Consider the following 22,165-nt stretch of genomic DNA (forward strand, 5'->3'; position numbering starts at 1 on the left):
GAGGGATGACGTGCTGTTAGGTAAGCAAATACCTATGCAAACGTCACACGTAACATTTGTTCGTGAATGAGATCATATTTTTACGTTGACATGTACATAGGCAGGCGTTAAACTTTAGAGTCAATGATGCATTTATACGTTGGTTGTGATGTCAGTGCTGTGTCATCTCATCCCGTTTGTACTCATGCAGGTTTTTTGTCTCCGGTAACGTGGAAAAGTGGATTGCTCTCTATGATGGCTCTTAGAAATTTTTTATTAAACTGTCAAAGAACTTTTACAGACTGCGTTCAGTTGACTTATATAAGACATAAGTGATGTAATAGGCTATATACACATATGTATAACATATATTAACATACATAGAACATACAACACTGGATACGGCCATAGCCAGGGTTTAATTATTAGTGAGGTCCACGGTGAGGTGTCAATAATTATACATAATAGCGCCAATAAATGCCATAAATCATTCAACTTTAATAAATACAATGAATAATAAAGTTAGCAAAGGCTAAATACTAAATACTGTGGCTATTGTTTTTTTTCAAAATGACTGGAGTAATCTCCGAGTGGGCCAGCATCAATCTGGTATGAGAGACATGCTCCTTGAAGTTGGGGTGTCAGTTTGACTGGAAATAATACAAATATCTTGAATGTATACTGTATATATCAGATAAAAATAATGTAATAACAACAATATATTGTAACAATCACAAATTTAACAATTATATTATAACAATCAGGCAAATCCAAAAGCAGAAAACAAAGCACCAGTAGCCTATGACAATTCACAAATCTTTATTCAACCTTTAAACCCAGACACAATCATACGACACATAAACATTACAGAATCACTACAACAGGCGGACCATGCAGCGTGAACTGTGGGGCAGCCAGTCCAAGTCCAAGTGTAAATAGCAACAGTTGTGGATTCAGTAGACATTTAGATGCTATTTACTTATAAATAGTGAGAGATAACGTCACTATTTGCTCCTCAGTATTGTTGTGCATTAAACATCCTGCAATATAACTGACAGTAAATCATTATATTTATAAAACAATATTAAAATCATGGCAACTTATTGAGATATTAAAGAGCGCTACCCCTAACCTTACCCTAAATGTAACTTTTATGAATTAAAATGAATTTTAAGTCAAATCATTTTTATTGAAAACAAATGCGTTTATTAACTGTAAAGTAATAAAAAAAGCGCTGTCAGTGGGAATAGAACCCCGGTCTCCCTTTACACGTTACGCCACAGAAACCGCTGACTAAAGAGGTGACTTTTTCCACATATAGGGTAACGTTAGACTGGCCTAGTGTATTTAGTTCTGCCAACAAGTAGGCTATTTGCAGTGGACACCTCGAATGTATTAATCGGAGGGGAAATGTGGTCGTTGGATCACCGAGACCACTCACTTTACCTACAGGACAAATTCCTTTAACGTTACAAAAGAATATAATGTTAATTCATGCAGTCATTGAGTGTATTTAATCAATGACCCTAAATTATCACCAGTTCAACTAAAACAGAAAAATTAGTATGTCGCACATCAAATAAGACTTAGAAATATTACACGTTCAAAAATGTCATGTTTACACGACGAAAACGTTCGTCTAGAAACACGTAACAAAAATACACGGCCAAAAATGTTACGTTAAGGCGATACAAACGATCGTGTCTTTAAATAACACGACAAAAAATTTCGTGTATAGACGTACAAAACGTTCGCGTTTACACGTACCAAAAAAAACACGTACAAACTTTGCGTGTTAATGCGTCCAGATTTCTCGCGTTTCATATAATAGGTATTGTCCCCAATGGCGTTCCATAATGTTGCAGCGTATGGCGCGTACTCCGTGCCAAAATCAAGCATTCGACCGACCGACCGGCTAATCGAACGTCTAACCGAACGTCTTGTGCTTTGAACGTCTTATGTGACGACCTGACGTGACGTCAACGTCATGAAATTACTTGGTTTTTAAAATGTAATGAGCTTAACTGCTCTTTAGAGACTATAAATGAGACTATAAATGAACATTACAACCATTACAACAACTGGATCTACATATTTCATACCTAGAACAATACTTACTCTTTTCTGCTGTATTGCCCCCAATACGCATTTAGATGTGCGATCTGTGGTAGACTTATAAATTAAAAAACTGAATGGCAGAAGGGTCTACTGTTCATTTTTCAAAGGCAATGTGCCTGTTTGTGAGTGTGCCTGTGAATGTTTCTTAAGATAGCAGAGGTACTGTAGCTATACAGACATATAATACAAACATAGTCTAAAAACTTATTTTTTTTATTTATTTTGTTTTCAGATTATTGTAGCATTCATATATCATTAATATACATTATATACATATACCAACCATTTTTGCTTGTTTTCCTTATCATTATGTCCACATGTGTTTAGCCCTACCTTTCCACGCCTCCTGCTCATAAGCTATGGAGATGAAAAGCTTCAATAAGATTTTCAGTGATCGTTCTTTCTCTGAGTTTCTAAATGTTTGTCTGTAAAACATAGTAACACATTTCCTCATTGTTTGTTAAATATAGCCTATATGTATACTACATGTTTTCATCAATGGTTACACTTATGTTAAACTTTTTTTGTCTTTATTTATTATCGTGTTTTACCAACGAATGTTTCTTTTCAAGGTTAGATCTCTGTTTTAGCATTATTCAACAAATCAGGTGCAATAAATTAACAAGTTGTAAGTCAAAAAGAGTATTAAGGATAATATATAAGACGCAACATTTGAAGCTTTATTAAACAAGTTAGCTATTGCCTTCTAAACGGTTTTGCACTGCTCCTGACTTGAAAATTATTCACAAAAATGTAAAACAAAAAAAAAAAAAAAAGTACTTTTCATGTGCATTCAAACTTGTACTTTTTTATACCCAATTTTTATCAGCCGGTTTTGCATACCCACTCTGACGCGCATCATTCATTAGCCAAAATCATGACAGTCCACCACATGAATAGCTAATCTAATCGCACGTGAATAGATGCAAATATTCCCTAGCCATTAAAGGCACTGAGGCGGTTAGGACCGTGGCGCCGGCTTCCTTTATGATTGCGCCGGCGCCCGCTTCGCCCCGTACATGCAGAGTGGTAAAATGATTACTTAAATTACTTATTGATTACTAATTTGAATTAGTACATTACAACGAGAACAATACCTTAAATTAAGAGTATACCCACTTTTCCAGGCACCACTACACCGCTGTGAATAATATATAAAAATATCAAATATGTAAATTGAAAATGAAATGAAAAATAAACATTTAATAAGTAAAGAGAATACATAAACACCGATTGAATCTTAAACATAAAATCTCACAAATGAACGAATGCATGGGAGTTGCTAGGCCATTTTTAGGGGGGCTATAGCGATTAGTTCCATAAATTGTACACAAATTCGTTATCGCCTCAGTCCCCTTTAAATTTCATAAGAAAGTTGCGGTAAACTTCGATCGGCTCCTCCTGTCTTTCAGCGCGTTCTTCTTTTTTCAATCCGCAGACCGGGTCAATAGTGTGCAGAGTGAGAAACAGGATATTTTTATTTTTATTTTTAAAAACGTTTTTAAAACGTTTTTAAAACGTTGTACTACAACATTACCTAATTGCAACCAAAATACAACGTTGTGAAAAGTTGTAAAAACGTTTTGTGTTTGCTGGGAAGGTGTGTTTATCAATAGACTGTTATTATATCTGCATCTGTGCGGTTCTTTGTCATAAAAGGAGCAATCGGTTCCCCATCTTCTGTAGTTTTCGCTGTGTTCACCTCTCATCACACCACAGCTGACTTTATAAACCTGAAAAGACTACGAGTAATAATGTTTAGGCCTACTATAAACAGTTAATTTAGCAATACAGTTTATTATTAACAGCAAACTCATATTGTGTTCAGTTCTACACAGCTTTGCATCAACTGAATGTGTAAATTTGACATCGCTGTCACAGGATAATAAAATACCCATAATATAAAATGTTATATTGTGTTATACTAAAATGTTGTATATTCTTAAATCCTACATTATTAATTATTAAATAGGTTCTAATAATGAGCCAAAAAGGGTTTTTACAAAATTTTATGTAACACGTTCCTACATGTGCTTACACGTTGTTAACACGTACCATAGACGTTTGGTCGGAAGTGTGAGTAACTGATCGTCTTTTTAACGCGATATCCACGTGTGAAAACACTTTGTAACACGTTATGTGTGTTTACCTTCTTGTAACTTCATGTGCTTAAAATAACTGGTCTTGGGTTAAACAATGCTGATTTAAAAAGTTGTACAAGCCTATTATTAAAATAAAATAGTGTGGTCTTGCAGCAGCGGCCTCTTTATTATAGGCTAATAAACCAGACACGTTTTGATATCGTTTTTTTTAAAAGCACAAGCTATTCCACAATGATTTCTTCTCAAACCTTTAAAATATTTCAAATAGCTACATAGATCACGGCAGGCTTCACAAAAACAAGAAAGCTAATTTTAAATTTTAAAAAGAAATATTTAACGAATAGTCTAATTGTTCTAAGAGTGAGACTGTTATGCTCTTTGTAGAGGATGTCGGGATGTAGGCCATCTAAGAAAATTATATTTCCCCCATTAAAATTTAAGTTTAAGGAGCAGATAGGCTATTTAATTTTTTTTTTTTTTGTTTAATTTTTACGTACTTAAAATGACAGTGAAATCTTCAAGTATGCTTTGACTTAGTTTCATGTCTGCATGTAGCCTGAATGTGACAATCAAATAAATTACAGGCTAATAGCTTATACCCAATGTTATTTCGATAAAACAAATTTAACTTTTATGTCAGACACATTTCAAAAAGGCCAATGACAGAAGATTGCATATTCAATCCTAAAACATTTTGTGATTATAAAAGTGTAGCTAACATGATCTTAGTTTGACAATATACTTTATAAGGAAGTGTGGCATTTATGGTCTGAGATGAATATAAAAACAAATGTATATGTGTTCTTAGATATTTGTCTGGGTCTCATAAGGAAATATCCATTTTTGATTAGTAGATATCTCTCTCATGAATGCAAACGAATGTGATGTTCTTTATTTAATCGAAAATAACTCCAAAATCAGAACAAAAAACACGCTTATTATTATTATTATTATTATATACTTGATACATTTATTTATTTATTTATCATTTAAACTAAACTAACATAACTATAAAATGTGTTATATACAAATGTTTATACAAATAATGTCTGTACAGTAAAACACTCTTTGAAAGTAAAATACACATAGACCTACACACAGGCATAAGCTGGGGTTCAGGAAAACTTTTAAGTGTTGTTTTAGGTATACAAAATCTGCCTGTCATGCCTATTTATTATCTTTAAACAGCAGTTTGGTTCCTTACTTACGTAGTTAAAATCAGCTAATAAAAATGGTTGGGTATTCTTATCAAATATGTACATCCAGTTTTTGTAATGTTCATTTGTAGTCGCTAAAGAGCAGTTAAGCTCATTACATTTTAAAAACCAAGTAATTTCATGACGTTGACGTCAAGTCAGGTCGTCACGTGGGTCACCCGTCCTGTAAGACGCTCAAAGTACAAGACGTTCGGTTAGACGTTCGATTAGGCGGTCGATCGGTCGATCGGACGCTTGATTTTGGCACGCAGTACGCGCCATAGCAGCGTTATATTAAAGAGCGCGTCGGAACGCCATAGTTTCATAGCACAGCGCTTTCCGCATTCGGTGTGAAGCCGCTTCGTGCTCATCCTTTATCATTACTCCAACTAATGAACAGACAGACAGTCAAGCTGCATCAATCACAAATTGTCAGACTACAGTGACACAGCTGAACTACAGAACTACAGAAGCGTGATTTAGCCGGTTAGCAAGACATGTGCAGGGTTGTTACACAACATAACATACACAACTACTTATTTTGAACGATCCCTAGAAAATACAACCTTTGTAGATTCATCATCTTTCGGAAGTGAATATAAAACAATTTTACTCACAGCGTATGATACAGCGTCTTCTGTATAATGTTCGTGTAAATTTCCATGTGACCTAAACCCCATGGACACGTGTGGGCGGGCAAGTTGTTCGCGACGTAGAACGTGGGTGGACGTTATGCAAATGTGTTACTTCGTGACGTGTGACCGTAACAAAAAAGATTCTAATTCCTGACGACTGGTTCAGGCAAATGTGAGCCGACTCTTTTTTTTGATAGACAATAACTTTATTTATCGTGCACTGTCGGCTTCACAACTTTGCAGATAGTTTATATTCACATACAGCTACATGACACTGAATGAAAGATCATATTTGAAAACGCATAATAGGGGCACTTTAAACGCCGTGTTTCTTTGTGTCTCTATGTTATTGATTGTTATGAATGTGATGGTGCAGTAATTATTACATATAGCATGTGCACACTAGGGGTGTAAGAAAATATCGATACACGTGAGTACGGCAATGTTTGGCGATACTGTATGGATTCTCAAAAACGGAAAATCGATATTTAAAAAAAATCTTAAACAGTCTCTGATCTTAAACAGTGACAGGAAATATAAACATAAAGGCACACAGTAGACCTGTTTCCATCACCCTTCAAGATGCCCAAATTTAAATTGCGAATTCAATTCAATTCAATTCAGATTTATTTGTATAGCGCTTTTCACGATACATATCGTTGCAAAGCAACTTTACACTAAATTGACATTTTTACAATATATGTAGTAGTAGCTTGATGTACATATGACAGAGATGTGTGGTACAGATCAATTAATGACGTAATCAAACAGACAAAGAACACTATAAATTAGTAGCAGAATTCGGTAGTGCTTTTTTGTTTTCAGGGTTGGCATCATCTGAAGTCCTCTGAGGGGTCGGCATCATCTCTTCTTAAGTGTTCTGGATCAACACTGGAGCTTGTGAATTCCTCGTTACCATGGGATGTCAATCCCATGGCAAAAACAGAGAGCAAATAGGAACATAATTAGCGTAGCTGCTGTTCAAACTAAGAAAAGAAAGATTTGTTAAACCAGAGCTAAAAGATTAATAATGAACATTTGATCAGATATAACTGCAGGAAAAGTTTATGAGATGCATTATTTGAATGCTTGGCTAAAAAGATGTGTCTTTAATCTAGATTTAAACAGAGAGAGTGTGTCTGAACCCCGAACGTTATCAGGAAGGCTGTTCCAGAGTTTGGGAGCCAAATGTGAAAAAGCTCCACCTCCTTTAGTGGACTTTGCTATCCTAGGAACTACCAACAGTCCAGAGTTTTGCGACCTTAGGGAGCGTGATGGATTGTAGCGTGATAGAAGACTAGTTAGGTACGCAGGAGCTAAACCGTTAAGTGCCTTATAGGTAAGAAGTGCTATTTTATAGCTGATGTGGAACCTAATAGGTAGTCAGTGCAGAGACTGTAATATTGGGGTAATATGATCATATTTTCTTGACCTGGTAAGGACTCTAGCAGCTGCATTTTGGACTCTCTGTAGCTTGTTTATTGAAGATGCAGGACAAACACCTGTAGTGCATTACAATAGTCCAGTCTAGAGGTCATGAATGTGTGAACTAGCTTTTCTGCGTCAGAAACAGGTCACATGTTTCGCAGCTTGGCAATGTTTCTAAGATGGAAGAATGCTGTTTTTGTAACATGAGAAATATGATTTTCAAAAGACAAGTTGCTGTCTAATATAACACCCAGACTTTTGACTGTAGTGGAAGTAACAGTACATCCGTCTAGTTGTAAACTGTAAGTCAAGAGATTCTGTGTACTGTTTTTAGGTCCAATAAGTAATGTCTCTGTCTTATCTGAATTTAATAGTAGAAAATTATTGGTCATCCAATCTTTTACATTTTTAACACACTCTGTTAACTTCGATAGTTCAGAAGTTTCATCTGGTCTTGTTGAGATATATAGTTGAGTATCATCAGCATAACAATGGAAACTAATCCCGTGTTTTCTAATAATATTACCAAGGAGCAGCAAGTATATTGAAAATAGTAGAGGATCTAGGACAGATCCTTGTGGCACTCCATACTTTACTGGTGATAACTGAGATGACTCCCCATTTAAATAAACAAAGTGGTAGCGATCAGACAGGTAGGATCTAAACCATCTTAAAGCCTGCCCTTGGATACCTGCATAATTTTGTAGTCGATCTATTAGTATGTCATGATCTATAGTGTCGAACGCAGCACTAAGATCAAGTAAAACTAGCAGTGAGATGCAGCCTTGGTCTGATGCAAGAAGCAAGTCATTAGTGATTTTAACAAGTGCAGTTTCTGTGCTGTGATGGGGCCTGAAACCTGACTGAAATTCTTCATAGATATAATTTTTTTTTGCAAGAATGAGCACAGTTGAGCAGATACAACTTTCTCTAAAATTTTAGACATAAATGGAAGATTAGAAATGGGTCTGTAATTTGCCAGTTCACTAGGGTCTAGTTGTGGTTTCTTAACAAGAGGCTTAATGTGTGACCTAAAGATAACGATGAGTTGATAATATTGAGAAGCGGTTCTTCGGCCACAGGTAACAATTCTTTCAGTAATTTAGTGGGTACAGGATCTAATAGGCATGTTGTTGGTTTAGACACAGTGATGAGTTTATTTAACTCTTCCTGTCCTACAGCGGTAAAGTACTGCAGTTTTTTCTTTGGGTGTGACGAAAGAAGTTGACATATTAGACGCAGTAGAATCTACATTGGTTATTGTATTTCTGATGTTATTTATTTTATCAGTGAAGAAATTCATAAAGTCATTACTATTAAACTGTAAAGGAATATTTAGATCAGGTGGCATTTGGTTATTTGTTAATCTAAATTGCCAATTGAAAATACACCTCATGGAAATGCGTCAATTTCGCAAAAACTCCCATATATCGCAAAAAAGTTTTTACGCTGCATGAGGTGGTTTTTCAGGCAATTCGAAAAATTTCGAAAAACTGCAATGGAAACAGCTTTTTCGCATTTACAGGTCACATGTAAAAAGTCATATGATCATTCTTCAACCTACTATAAACTCCAAAAAACACTTCATATGCAGCCGTTCTCAAGTATAAGGGGCTTTCCCTGATATTAATGCTTAGACACTGGACGCTGCACGCATCTGCGGCGCGTAACGGCTCGGACGCGACCACCGGAGCTGATGTTACGTTTATAGCAGCGGCTCCGCGCTGCTTCTGTAAAGATACACGCATACGCCTCTTTCGATTAAATAAAGCCAAAATCCGTTGCCATGACTTATCGCACAAGGAACAAACTAAGTTTCAGTCGCATAACATCGGTTAATGGAAACGCTGTCATTTCGCAGTACTTTTTTTTATCGACATGTATATAATATCGCCAAAGTTTTGCGCAAATCTGTAATGAAAACGCGTCTACTAATGTTATCGTTAATATAGTTCGCCGCTGGTAATGGAGGGTGAAAGAATAGTTCCTGCTCCCGCCTTGGTGTATAAAGATGAAGCGTGGCGTCATTTCGGCTTTTGTGGTAACGGTCGCCCTGGAACCGCTGCACAGGCCACCGGGAGCTTCTGGCGGCCGCACGGCGGTTCCGCTGCTTTCCGCGTCCCGTGTGAGAGCGTCTTCGCGGCGGCCGGTGCTGTAGCTTTCTCTCGCTTTCGCCGCTTTCTCCAGAGAACTTACTCTTTGTTTTCTGTCGGGACGGGCGCGTTTTGTGCCGTTGGCGATTCCACGCGGAACACAAATACAAACTGAATTCTTGTGAAATCCAAAACTTGTGAAATTAGAACAAAAAGTTTCCAAGAATATTCAATACATGTATTTATTTTAGCGTTTTACAGTTATTCCTGCAAGCACTTTATTTCTCATTGATATTAAGCAGATGTGATTCTTTAAGTTCAAATCAAAATGTTGAAGTGTTTAAAGCCTGATCTCAGACTAAAATGTGAGTCTGAGCAGTTTCAACTTAAAGAAACGTGCACTGATTGATCTTAAAACATGCCAGTGCCTTTGTGTGTTACAGCAGGGTCTAAAAATATATACTCTCTGTTTATAAAAGCTTACATTTTATACATTTAATAACTAAAAAATCCTGCAGGCATTTTATTTTCCCCTTTTACTCGTACTGCACAAAAAGTAGTTCAGTAAGAATATTACATTTTTTGCATATGGTGGTGTGTACAGCTTTCCTTAAAGTATATCCTATTCTTAAAATAAGACATATCCCAATATAACACCTTTTTTACAGCATTGCAGTGTATCGCAACATATCGTATCGCAACCCCTGTATCATGATACGTATCGTATCGCCAGATTCTTGACAAAACACAGCTCTACTGCACACACACTGTTAAACGCATTTCTTTATTCTGTTGTTATTCTGTGTTTTTCATTAGTTTCTCACTCTGAGGTTTTGAACCCGAGTCTGTGAAGGAGTAGATTCACATCTTTATATTTTATGTCGTCGTAGGTTTGTATCGCGGGTCGAGGAGGTTCTCAATGACTGGAAGCTGATTGGCTCTCGTGTTGGGAAACCACTGGAGAAGGTGAGCCGTAAACTCCTGCGTTACCCATGAGTACACGGATGACATATTCAATGAAATTTAGCATCATTCATATACTATTATAGTTGTTCTAAATATTTTAAAGTGGGTTTTATATTTATATTTGATATTTTCTGTTTTCGTCTTAATTGCGTTTTTATCGTGGCGCTGTTGATGTCGACAGGGTGAGTTCACCAGCGGCTCATGGGAGGAAACCACACAGGAAATCAACTTCGCCGATTTCAAGTTCTCTATCACGCATCACTATCTGAAACAGGAGTCAGCCGAGAATGAAAGCAGGGACGAACCAGAGGAAGGTACGCGTGACCTTTGACCTGCTCAGCTGACCTTTGACCTCTTCTGCGTGCGTTTGAGCGCTGTCTTTGCTTTCAGATGCGTATCCGCTGGCCATGCAGGACCTGCTCTGCATGAACAACGACTTTCCTCCACGCGCTCACTGTCTCGTCAGATGGTAAGAAGATCTTGAGACCGAGTCAGAGTTTGCTGGATGATTGATCTGTATTCAGAACGTTAACTCAGTCAAAACTGTGTTGAAATTGGATCCCAAAATGTATTATTTAACTAAAAGCAATGTACTTAATAAAATTTAATGGTAAAAAGTTATAATAACTAAGAAAATGAAATATGACACGAATAGAAGTGTTTGTGGATTTCTGTCGCAGGTTCGGTGTGCGTGAGTTCGTGGTGATTTCTCCAGGAACGAACTGTGAGGCCATCGTCAGCGAGTCCAAGTGTAACCTGCTGCTGAGCTCCGTGTCCATCGCTCTGGCCAACACGGGCTGGTGAGTGACGCGTGTTCAGACGTGAGCCTGTTTCTCCGATGAACACGCGTTTCCTTTATCATCACTGCTTCGTTCGCTTGAGCTCAGGCAGTCATTTACATTCAGTAGCACAACTGTTTTCAACATTGCTAATAATCAGAAATGCACATTAGAATGATTTCTGAAGGATCATGTGACACTGAAGACTGGAGTAATGATGCTGAAAATTCAGCTGCGAGTCACAGAAATAAATTACAGTTTAACACATATTCACATAGGAAACAGCTAGTTTAAACTAATAATGTTTCACAATTTTTATTGTTGTTTTTATCAAAATAAATGCATCCTGGGTGAGCAGAAAAGAGTTCTTTCACAAACATTAAAGAAATCTAAATTATTCCAAACTTTTGACCGGCAGTGTGTTTATATACAAAAGTGTAAAGAAGATCTTATGCTCATCAGGGCTGCATTTATTTGATCAAAAGTCCAGAAAAAACAGTAGTATTGTGAAATATTATTTCAGTGTAAAACAACTGTTTTATGTGAATATATTTTAACATGTTTTTTCCGGTGATGCGCAGCTGAATTTTCAGCATCATTACTCCAGTCTTCAGTGTCACATGATCCTTCAGAAATCATTCTAAAAATTAATTCTGATTTGTCATCAGTGTTGAAAACAGTCATGCTGCTTAATATTTTGTATTAAGGATTCTTTAAATAAATAATAAGTTGAAAAGAACAGCATTTATTTAAAATAGAAATCTTTTAAACTACCATTTAAAAGTTTGTGGTCAGTAAATTTTTCTTCTTTTTTTTTTTAATACTTGCATTCAGCAAGGATGTGTTAAGTGATAGCAAAGATATAATGTTAGAAAAGATTTCTGTTTTGAATAAATGCTGTTCTTTTTTTGTGTGACACTGAAGACACGACAGGAGTAAATTAGATTGTAAAATATATAAAATAGAAAACATAAAATAGAAAACCATTATTTTAAACCGTAATCATATTTCACAATATTACTGTTTTTTTCTTTATTTTTGATCAAGTAAATGCAGCCTTTATGCACATAATCGTTAAAAATCGTACTGATCCCTGAGCGTTAGAATAGCGGTGGACACTGCCGTATACAGTACAGAACATAAACAGGAAAATAACAGTGTTAATGTTGCAGAATTCATCAATTATCAAACAAATAAATGTGACACGAGTCTATAGAAGACAGTAGTGTCATTACTGACATCATTTCAGATCAATGTTGATTCAATTCAGTGTCAGAGTTTCAAAGTTTATTCATTTTAAACCTGGACCTATAAATGATATAAATGATTAAATGATCACATCATGTTATTACTGTGTTAAATGATCAGACGCAGCATTTTCACCTGCTGCACCAGAAATGTGTATTTTAAATCTGCAATTTGATTTGTAATAACACTTCCGAAAACGGTTTTGTACTGTATGTGTTGTTAATGACGAGTGTCTTAACGGTGTTTGTGTTGACGCGAGTCATATTGGAAAGCGTGTGTTCGTGATTGTCTTTTAAGAGCTCATTTATACTCATTTGTGACGTGAAACTGATCCGCTCGTGTTCCTGCATTGACAGACGCCTCACAAGCGTCTCTGTGCGACACACGCGTCGCTATGCAGGCGGTTTCCGGCCAACGGCACGTCTGTTGCCGTGATCGCTGGGGCATTATGGGATGGATGGGTGTTGATTCGTCTGTCAGCCTCTTCTTAAATGCTTTAGTGGACGTGCAGCATCGTGTGAAGTGTTTGTTCCGCTGGAGAATCACTGCGATCGTGTGATATATGTTATGACATGTATTATGGGTATTGAGAGACAAATATGGGTATTTATAAATAAAATTTCCTCATAAAACATCTGTGTTGTGGCTTCAGTGCACTGGCGTTTGGCCATCGGGTGGCGCTGTTGAGCCGCGTGTTTCCTGCTGTGTTTGTGGATCTCATTGGAACTGTATGTGTGTTTCAGTCACGTGCCGCTGTTCGTGCAGATCCAGCAGAAGTGGAGGAAGATGTACGCGGGTGAGTGTCAGGGGCCCGGGGTGCGGAGCGACTTTGAGATGGTGCACCTGCGTAAAGTTCCCAGCCAATACAACCACCTGTCCGGCCTTCTGGACATCTTCAAGAACAAGATTGTGAGTTCAGATCAGGAGCCACCGCTCGCCTTACGTCTGAAAACGTGATCACGCACGGAAACTGAAGATTGATGCCGTTTCCATTCAGAATTTAATTCTGAATAGTCATATATACAGATTATATCACGTTTCCTTCATTTCAGAGATGAAACCACTTTTAATAGTGGATTTTAAAAAAATCTCCAGTTTAGTAGTTTCCACACATGTCATGTAAAATACAAATTATTTTCTTGTGAGGGTTTTTACGGATCTTAAAAAGCCTAAAATTGGCCTTCCACAAATTAAGGCCTAGAAAGTTCATAAAGTTGTGGCATTGCACTGCAAAACTGCTTTTCTAACCAATACTCAAAAGCATTTACAACTTTATTTGATATTGATTAACAGCATTCATTTATCATAGAAAGGAGCCTTTGAAAAGGAATTGTTTGTTTTATCTACTAATAATTTCTGTTATGTAATTTATGACTTTCCTTTTTCTCGTTTGTCTGTTTGGTGTGTGTGTCCTCTGTTCTCCTGTCGTGCGCGTGCGGTCGCAGGGTTGCCCTCTGACGCCGCTGCCGCCCATCAACATCGCCATCCGCTTCACGTACGTCCTGCAGGACTGGCAGCAGTGCTCGTGGCCCCAGCAGCCGCCAGGTGCGTCTGACCTCAGATCAGCTGCGACGTCTGCGGTCGCCTGAGCGCGTTTCTCTCGCCGCGAGCGTCGGTCTCAGTCAAATCGGTCTTCGTTCACCTGTGCACAAATGAAGGTCGTAAATGTCTTCAATCGGAGCGGAAAGTCTTACATTCATAAAGTCATTGTGTGGCATTAAACGTTTCACGCGCTGCAAGAAATGCTTATCTTCCTTAGGATTTCTGTCTTGTTTTTCAGTACAAATATCTCAACATCCTTAAATCAAGATACATTTACTTGAGATGTAAAATGAAGATGTGAAGTCTTGTTTTGTGAGAAATGTAACAAAATGAGTTTATGATTAAAACAAGAACAAATATCCGTCAGCGGGGAATGAAAACTTGTTTCCCTTTGAACAGAGTTCATTTTTCTGACTCCAGTGGCAGATATTTGTTCCTGTTTAAATCATAAACTCAGTTCATTTTGATAATTTTCTCATAAAACAAGACTTGTTCTCTTCTGTTATTTTGCTGAAATGTATCTCAATTTAAGAATGTGTAGTCATTTGCACTGGAAAATGAGGAAAAATACAGAGGAAGAACAGGTGCAGTAAAATATCTCCATGTTCTAGTAATTGGGAGGAGGGTTAGTCGAGATGAACTGGAAACTAATTCAGGAAGTTGTTAAAATGATTGAAGAAGATGGAAGTTGTATTTTTAAACTTTAAAATGATTGAATGTATTGAGTTCTCTTCAGTTTATCCCTTAATTTTCTTAAAAAGATCTTAAAGTCTCAACCAGCAGAAACCCTGAGTGTGGTCTGAATGAATGAATCTGTTTTCAGTGACGGCCGCTTCCCGTTTGCTCTTTATTTCGTCACATTATTGCCGCCGTTGTGCTGTGATCTGGTCCGTTTCCCGGCGAGTGTGGAAGTTTTTATTTGATACGCTGGCGGATCTTTCTCTGTTTCCATGGATCCGCGCGTGCGGTTCGGAACATCTCTGTCAATATCGCGGTTCCTCGGCGGATTCGCCGCCGTGAGTGTTTACCTCTGTATTAAGGGGCGCTGAAGCTGTTTACACAGGCAGATGATAATATTCCACGTATATCCTGACTTGATTAATTTCAGCGCTCTATATTACTTTGATCATAAATGAAAGTCAGAGTTAATATCAAATGAAGGCTGTGTTGTTTCAGACTTCGACGCGCTCCTCGCTGGAGAGGTGGGCGGTGTGGAGTTCGGCAAACTTCCGTTTGGAGCGTGTGAAGATCCCATCAGGTGCGTCAGTGCTGAAGGTCACGCCGCTAATTAATCCTCAGCTGCTTTATTACAGTGAACTACTACTAATACTGACACTAAAATTCATAGAAACAACTAAAAATAACTTGAAATACACATTTACTGAAATAAAATAAACTTTTATATCAGCTAGTTGGCAATGCAGACGTCCTCATTTTAGTGTCGTTTAACTCAATCTACTAAAATAACTCAAATTAAAACTGAAATAAAAAATTTTACAAATTACAAATATCTAAAAATACTAAAACTACTGAAAATGACGAAAACACAACAAAAATATAGCTTTAATTACAATTAAAATGAAAACAGAAACTATAAAAGCAAAAACACATTCAGAATATTATTAGGAAATAACAAAGTGTCACAAAGTGTTAAGGCCAGAAACACCAAACTGCACTGAAGGGAAATCTGGAAAAGCTGATTACAGTGTAGCTGGAAATGTTTTGGAAATGTGAGATTATTTTCATGACAGTAAAGTAAAATAACCCAACATTCAACATTACTGCCATCTAAAAAATAAATTAAAAATAAAAATTCATAGTTTTTATACAGTAATATCCAGCAGTTTTCTTTTAAAATCGTAACCCTTTATTTAAAGGGTCTATGTGTAACGCATTATAAAATGTTTTCATTATATGCATTACAACATACACTTTTATGAGTAATTCTTATGCAGTTATAACTAAAGTTAAAATGCATTATAATATTTGAAGGTTTGTTCGTCATGTTTTAATGCAGTTTACTTTCTAAGTGTGTAACGATGAGTAGATAAGTGTGTTAATGTATTATAACTGTGGTTATACTTATTCATGAGACCATTCGATGCATTATAAGGCACAACTGATAAATACATTAAAACTACTTTTATAGTGCATTGTGTATAAAGACTTTAAGTAAAGTGTTACACAGTTTTCTTATTTCAGTAGTAGTTCAGTACATGAGAATGTTGCTATGGCTCTCTCCTCTACTTGGACTGTTATTTATCGTTACAGTAGAGCTCCATTAGTTACAGTAGGCTGCTTTGAGAAGTTAGTGTGACATTCTGTATATAGAGACGTCTGTGGTCTGCTGTCCAGTAGCTGACATCACTTCCCTTCAGAGCAGCGTTGCTAAGATACAGTCTCACTTCCTGTTTAAAGTTCTGTCTGACAGATCTGTGGATGCACATGATGTCAAACTGCTTTAATTACTGCATGAGCGATTGTCTGACCCGAATTTAAAAGTTGCAGTTAGACTTTTGTTTCTGACAGAAATCAAAATGGTTGAAAACAGCCTCAAAAACGTGTATAAATAATCTTCTCAAACGTTGATTTCTTGCTGGTTAGGGTTAATGATGACCTGGTTAGTGAAGGCCGCACAATCTGATCTCTGTTTCAGTGAGCTGCATCTGGCGACCACGTGGCCGAACCTGACGGAGGGAATCGTGGTGGATAACGACGTTTATTCGTAAGTATTTGTTCGTAAGCTCACAGAACACGCAAGAAACAGACATTTTGTGCTCCGATGAAAATAGAACGGCGATGTAATGGCTTTTTTATAGGACTGAGCAATTCATGAATATGCATGATGCACGAAAAAGACTCGGGCTGATGTCAGCGCCAGATCCGTGTTTCGTCACCTCGTGAAGAACCTGTTACCCATAATAATTTTTCACAGCTCCGGAGAGGAGAGGAGGGAAACGCATGCCGCCGCAGCCAAAATGGATTGGCGCCGCATTATTTTACGCCTTTTAGTTTAGTGATGAAACGCCGCTCGCTGAGCCGTAGCATCACATTAACGCTTTGTGTTGTTTTGTGGCGTGTGGGCATGTGCTCGTCGTCAGCTCTTGCTTCTGGAGGAGAGTAAGAGAGTTTTTTTTTAAGTGATTTTGAAGTAGATGAACGAGCGTTCACACGATGAAGTGCTCTCCAGCGAACAGCGAGCGGCTCTCGCACCGGCACGAGCGCTCACGACTGACGAGACTTCAACAGCTTTTACTGAATCAGTAATGACGTTCTTCATTTAGTTTTTGGTTGCACTGCAAAAAACAAATCACTTTTTGGTAACACTTTACTTAAAGCCTTTATATTTTTACTGCATTATAAACATTTTAATTAGTTATAACATTAGGATGCATTGCCTGATCTCATAAATAACTGTAACTACAGTAAATGTACACTGCCCTCCAAAAGTTTGGAAACGCCCTTTTTAATGTGATAATTTTGCACTGATAAGGGACAACACAAACTACAAAAACATATTTTATTACATAAACAGTTCATACATAAAAAAAAAAAAAAAAACGTAAATTTTCGATTGATCAAAATATCCAGCATTAGCAGCTATTACAGCTCTGCATAATCTGGGCCTAAATTCATTGTGTTCTTAACTTAATTGGCAGTCAGTTGAAGCTACTAAGGTGTGCTGACCCAAACATCTTTTAAAAACCTGGGCCAAGTTTAAACCAGTAACCAGGCGTCACAGCTGCAAAGGGGCACGTCTGACTTTGACATGTATGTATTGTCAGAATGAAATTTATTATTGCTGCTCTTCAATGATAATGTCAAGTTACTTTAAATGTATTCGCACCAAAAAGTAATACAGATTTATACTGATATCGTCCAAAACCACACTTTGCCAGGGGTGTCCAAACTTTTGGAGGGCAGTGTATGTTATAATATTATCTATTTATTGTTGTACCTTTACCAAGTAAAATGCAGTATTGGGGAAAGTTACTTTTAAAAGTAATGCGTTACAATGTTGCATTACTCCCTAAAGAAGTAACTGATTACATTACTTAGTTACTTTTTATGGAAAGTAATGTGTTACGTTACTTTTTAAATCTGTTCTGGGCTTGCTTCTTTCTTTTTGAAATAAAAAGTTCTATTTTTGGCAAATGTAAAAACCCTCTCACACCTAAAGCCTCAGGCTGAAGGAAAAGTAAATTCACGTCTGTACAGTAAAGCACAGAAGAAGAAAGTTCAACACTCTTCAGCAAAAAAAGGAAAAAAGAACAAATGTTAGTTTATCTTGAGTAATTTTTGCTCATTAGTGTGGTTGAATTGGACCGTTGAAGGTCAGCAATAAAGACATTAGGATTAAATACATAAAGGATGTTTGTATTAATTAACATACTTAATTGTTGCAGGTTTACGTCATTGTTGCATTTCATCGTTTTTATTCATTTTGAGGAATACTGAATCTGTTTTTTTGTGAGTGAGATGAATTAATGCATGTTCATATTTATTATAAAAGTAAAGTAACATCTTACTCCCACTTTCTCTGAACTTGTGGACAGGAGAACTTTCAGTCCATAAATGGGGAAAAAAAGTAACTGGCGTTACTTATTCGAAAAAGTAACTCAGATATTTTCTTGCTAATTAAAAAGTAATGCGTTACTTTATTAGTCACTTGACAAAGTAATCCCAACACTGGTAAAATGCATTAAAACACACATTATTTACCTAAGATACATTGAAATGCCTCTATTGTTCATTACACATGAAGAGTTTGAGTAAAGTTTTACCATGATTTTCTTACTTTTTCTTTTCTTGTTTTCAAGTACAGATAGCAAAATGACTTAAGATATTAGGCCTTGTTTTCTGCTGCATTGATCAAAATGAAGTGAGTTTATGCTTAAAACAAGAACAAATATCTAGCAATGGGTCAGAAAAATCAACTTAATTCAAATGGAAACACATTTTTTTCTGTGATCTCACTGGCAGATATTTGTTCTTGTTTTATGCATATGCATTCATTTTGATGCATTTTCAAAAAACAAGACTGTATATGTGATGTTATTCTGCTTCTCCAGTAAGTTTATCTTGATTTAAGGATGTTTAGATATTTGTACTTGACAACAAGACAGAAACACTGAGAAAGAGCAGCAGTTTGTGCAGTATTTATGACGGCATCAGCGCTCAACGCTCTCGTCGTGAAGGCCGTAACGTTCACATACGTTTAGACAAACACATTTAACGTGATTCAAACAGTGACTCGAGGATGTTTGTTTGACTCCAGCTCTGCTGATCAGCGGCCGATTGTGTTTTTTCTGCTCTACAGTGATCTGGATCCTCTTCAGGCTCCTCACTGGTCTGTTCGAGTGCGGAAAGCAGACAATCCCCAGTGTTTGCTGGGTAAGAGGAGACACTCACACACACGAACACACGGCCGAAAGCAGGATGAGTGTGATTGAGCGTCATGTGCTGTCTCCGTCCTCAGGTGAGTTCCTCATGGAGTTCTTCAAGCTTTGCTGTCGGAAGGAAACCACCGAGGAGATTCTGGGGAGGAACTCGATGGAGGAGGAAGGGAAAGGTCATTCTCAACGTCTGTTTTTAGATATTAATTAACCACAAATGTCTGGACTAGTTGAAGTTCTTGAAGACACTTTTTCACTGGTTTTGTTTTCTGTCTGAATGCTGTTTGTTCTGATTTTCTACTGATTTCTGCTTCTCCTCCTTCAGAGACCTTGTATTTAAAAAAAAAAAAATCCAAACAAACTTTATTAGACGCTTCCATACCCCAGACTCATGCATCCTTATGAAATGAGCAAATATATGTCGTATAGAAATAGAATTATAAGGTTCTATCTGCATTCTGAGCACTTTTGAGATATTGAGCTTCAAAGTTTTTACTTTCTATAGGCTTCTGTAGATACAACCATTTTTCAAATTAACATAATGTTGAATTACATAATGTAAATAAGTTGTTATATGAATAGCTTAATTTTGACAAAAATGTCAGATAGAACCTTGTAATTCTAAGGTGACGATGTGTTTGCCAGTAATTCCAGATCTGTATGGACTAGAATCAAACTTCATGTGTTCTCAAGTCACATTTATTTCTATAGCTCTTGATACGGTGCAGATCATTTCAAAGCAGCTTTATATTGATAAACAAGAACATCAGTGTTAATGTTGCAAAATTCATCAGTTTTAACAACTTCTACAGAAGATTCAGATCAGTTCCATTCCGGTCTGTCATTATTTGCATCAGTGATTCTGTTATTTTCCCGTTGATCTGCAGCTGCTTTGAAACGATCCGTGCCGTACGAACCCCTTGATTTGACTGACTCCGCCCACCCGTGTTGTTTCCATAGAGAACAGTGACATCACTCAGGCGCTGTCCAAACTCACGGAGCCCGCAGCCGTTCCCATCCACAAGCTGTCCGTCTCCAGCATGGTTCACAGCGCGCGCAAACGCATACGGCGCCACAGACGCGTCGAGGAGTCGCCGCTCAACAACGACGTGCTGAACTCCATCCTGCTGGTGAGAGGCTGTTCAAACAGAGAGCATGCTGGGTATTTACACGCGCCTCGCTAACACGAGCGTTACTGACAGGAAGCGGATGATAATGATTAAAGGGGCGGGGCATCGGTCACGTGACGCATCAGAAGCAAACCGCAATGCAATAACCAGTGTTGGGGGGTAACACATTACGAGTAATGATAGTTATGTAATCAGATTACTTTTTCAAGTAACTAGAAAGGTGACACATTGTTTTTAACAGAGAATATCTCAGTTACGTTTTTAAAAATAAGTACTTTTCTCGTTTCTTGACTGACACTTGTCCCGTGTTGAGAGAAATCAGGAGTAAGTGCAGAGACGCTTCCTTCAGTCTGAGGATTATTCATTTCACTTTTGGTGTGAAAGGGACTTTATAGTTGCCAAAAATATAACTTTCGAGTTTTGCTTTTTAAAATAAAAAAGCAAGACCAGCTCAGGTGACAAAAAGTAACATAATGCATTACTTTCCATAAAAAAAAGATTAAGTGACACTTTTTAATAGAGTAAAACTATACCGTAATGCATTACTTTTAAAAGTAACTTTCCCCCACACTGGTGATAATAGAGTAAAACAGTGTATTTTGTGTTTGTGTGTTTTACTGTGAGCTTGTGTAGTTGAATACATTTGTGAGTTGGCACAACTGTAGCGGCGCAGGAGCTGCAGGTGGCACCTGTAAGCGCTGATGTCACACGTTCCTGTTTAATTAGCCTAAACGAGTCTGATGTTTAATTCAGGAGTCGTGGAGCCTGTCTCACATTCTCAGCGATTCATTGATTAAAACATGCCAGATGATTGTGCAGGTTATTTGCATATTTAGTTATTTGGCGCGTCTGCACTGGACCAAACACCGTCACTGTCATTATAATCACATTTTATTTGCCAATATCATGAAATTGATCATTCATTATGTTTAAATCACATGACGGCTCCTGTGTGTGTGTGTGTGTGTGTGTGTGTATATATATATATATAAAAAATGAAGAGTTCAGATGCAAAACCAGCTAAAAGCCATCTCGGTCAAAAATGGGATAATGATACTGAGTAAATGCTCCTGACACATAGTATACAAACATCAGATACTTTTACTTCAAACTCGTTAAATTTCAGCCTGAGCCCATTCAGAAGTACCAGTACTTACATAGAAACCTATACAAAGTAGTTTTTAAAAATCAAAAATTTGGGATCTGTACTGGTCTGTGTGGCCTATATTGTTAAGATTTTATTTTGAATAAACACTGTTCTGTGCTACTTAATATAAATATAAATATATATTTATATTAAGTAGCCCAAACTGTTTGATAATTAATCATCATATTAAAATTATTTCTGAAAGATGGTGTGACACTGAAGTCTGGAGTAATGAAGCTGTGAAATTCTGCTTTGCCATCACAGAAATAAATAATATTTTCAAGTGTATTAAAAGAGAAAGCCATTATTTAAAATTATAATATTATTTGTAATATTATTTTACAGTATTATTGTTTTTTTCTGTATTTTTGATCAAAGAAATGCAGCCTTGATGAGCACAAACATT

At 37.1% G+C, this 22,165-nt stretch overlaps 1 protein-coding gene across 1 annotated transcript in view; it reads left to right on the plus strand.

Moving 5' to 3' along the window:
• The window catches only part of rab3gap1 (RAB3 GTPase activating protein subunit 1), a 43,801-nt gene that overhangs the window by 3,884 nt on the left and 17,752 nt on the right, over positions 1-22,165 (plus strand). The window contains 11 exon segments of the mRNA XM_051100493.1: positions 10,442-10,517; positions 10,699-10,831; positions 10,908-10,986; positions 11,198-11,317; positions 13,288-13,453; positions 13,990-14,089; positions 15,263-15,344; positions 16,743-16,811; positions 19,407-19,480; positions 19,566-19,658; positions 20,443-20,612. Of these exon segments, the coding sequence (XP_050956450.1) occupies positions 10,442-10,517; positions 10,699-10,831; positions 10,908-10,986; positions 11,198-11,317; positions 13,288-13,453; positions 13,990-14,089; positions 15,263-15,344; positions 16,743-16,811; positions 19,407-19,480; positions 19,566-19,658; positions 20,443-20,612 (1,162 nt within the window).

Source organism: Labeo rohita, unplaced genomic scaffold (assembly GCF_022985175.1).
Source record: "Labeo rohita strain BAU-BD-2019 unplaced genomic scaffold, IGBB_LRoh.1.0 scaffold_102, whole genome shotgun sequence".
Taxonomy (NCBI): domain Eukaryota; kingdom Metazoa; phylum Chordata; class Actinopteri; order Cypriniformes; family Cyprinidae; genus Labeo; species Labeo rohita.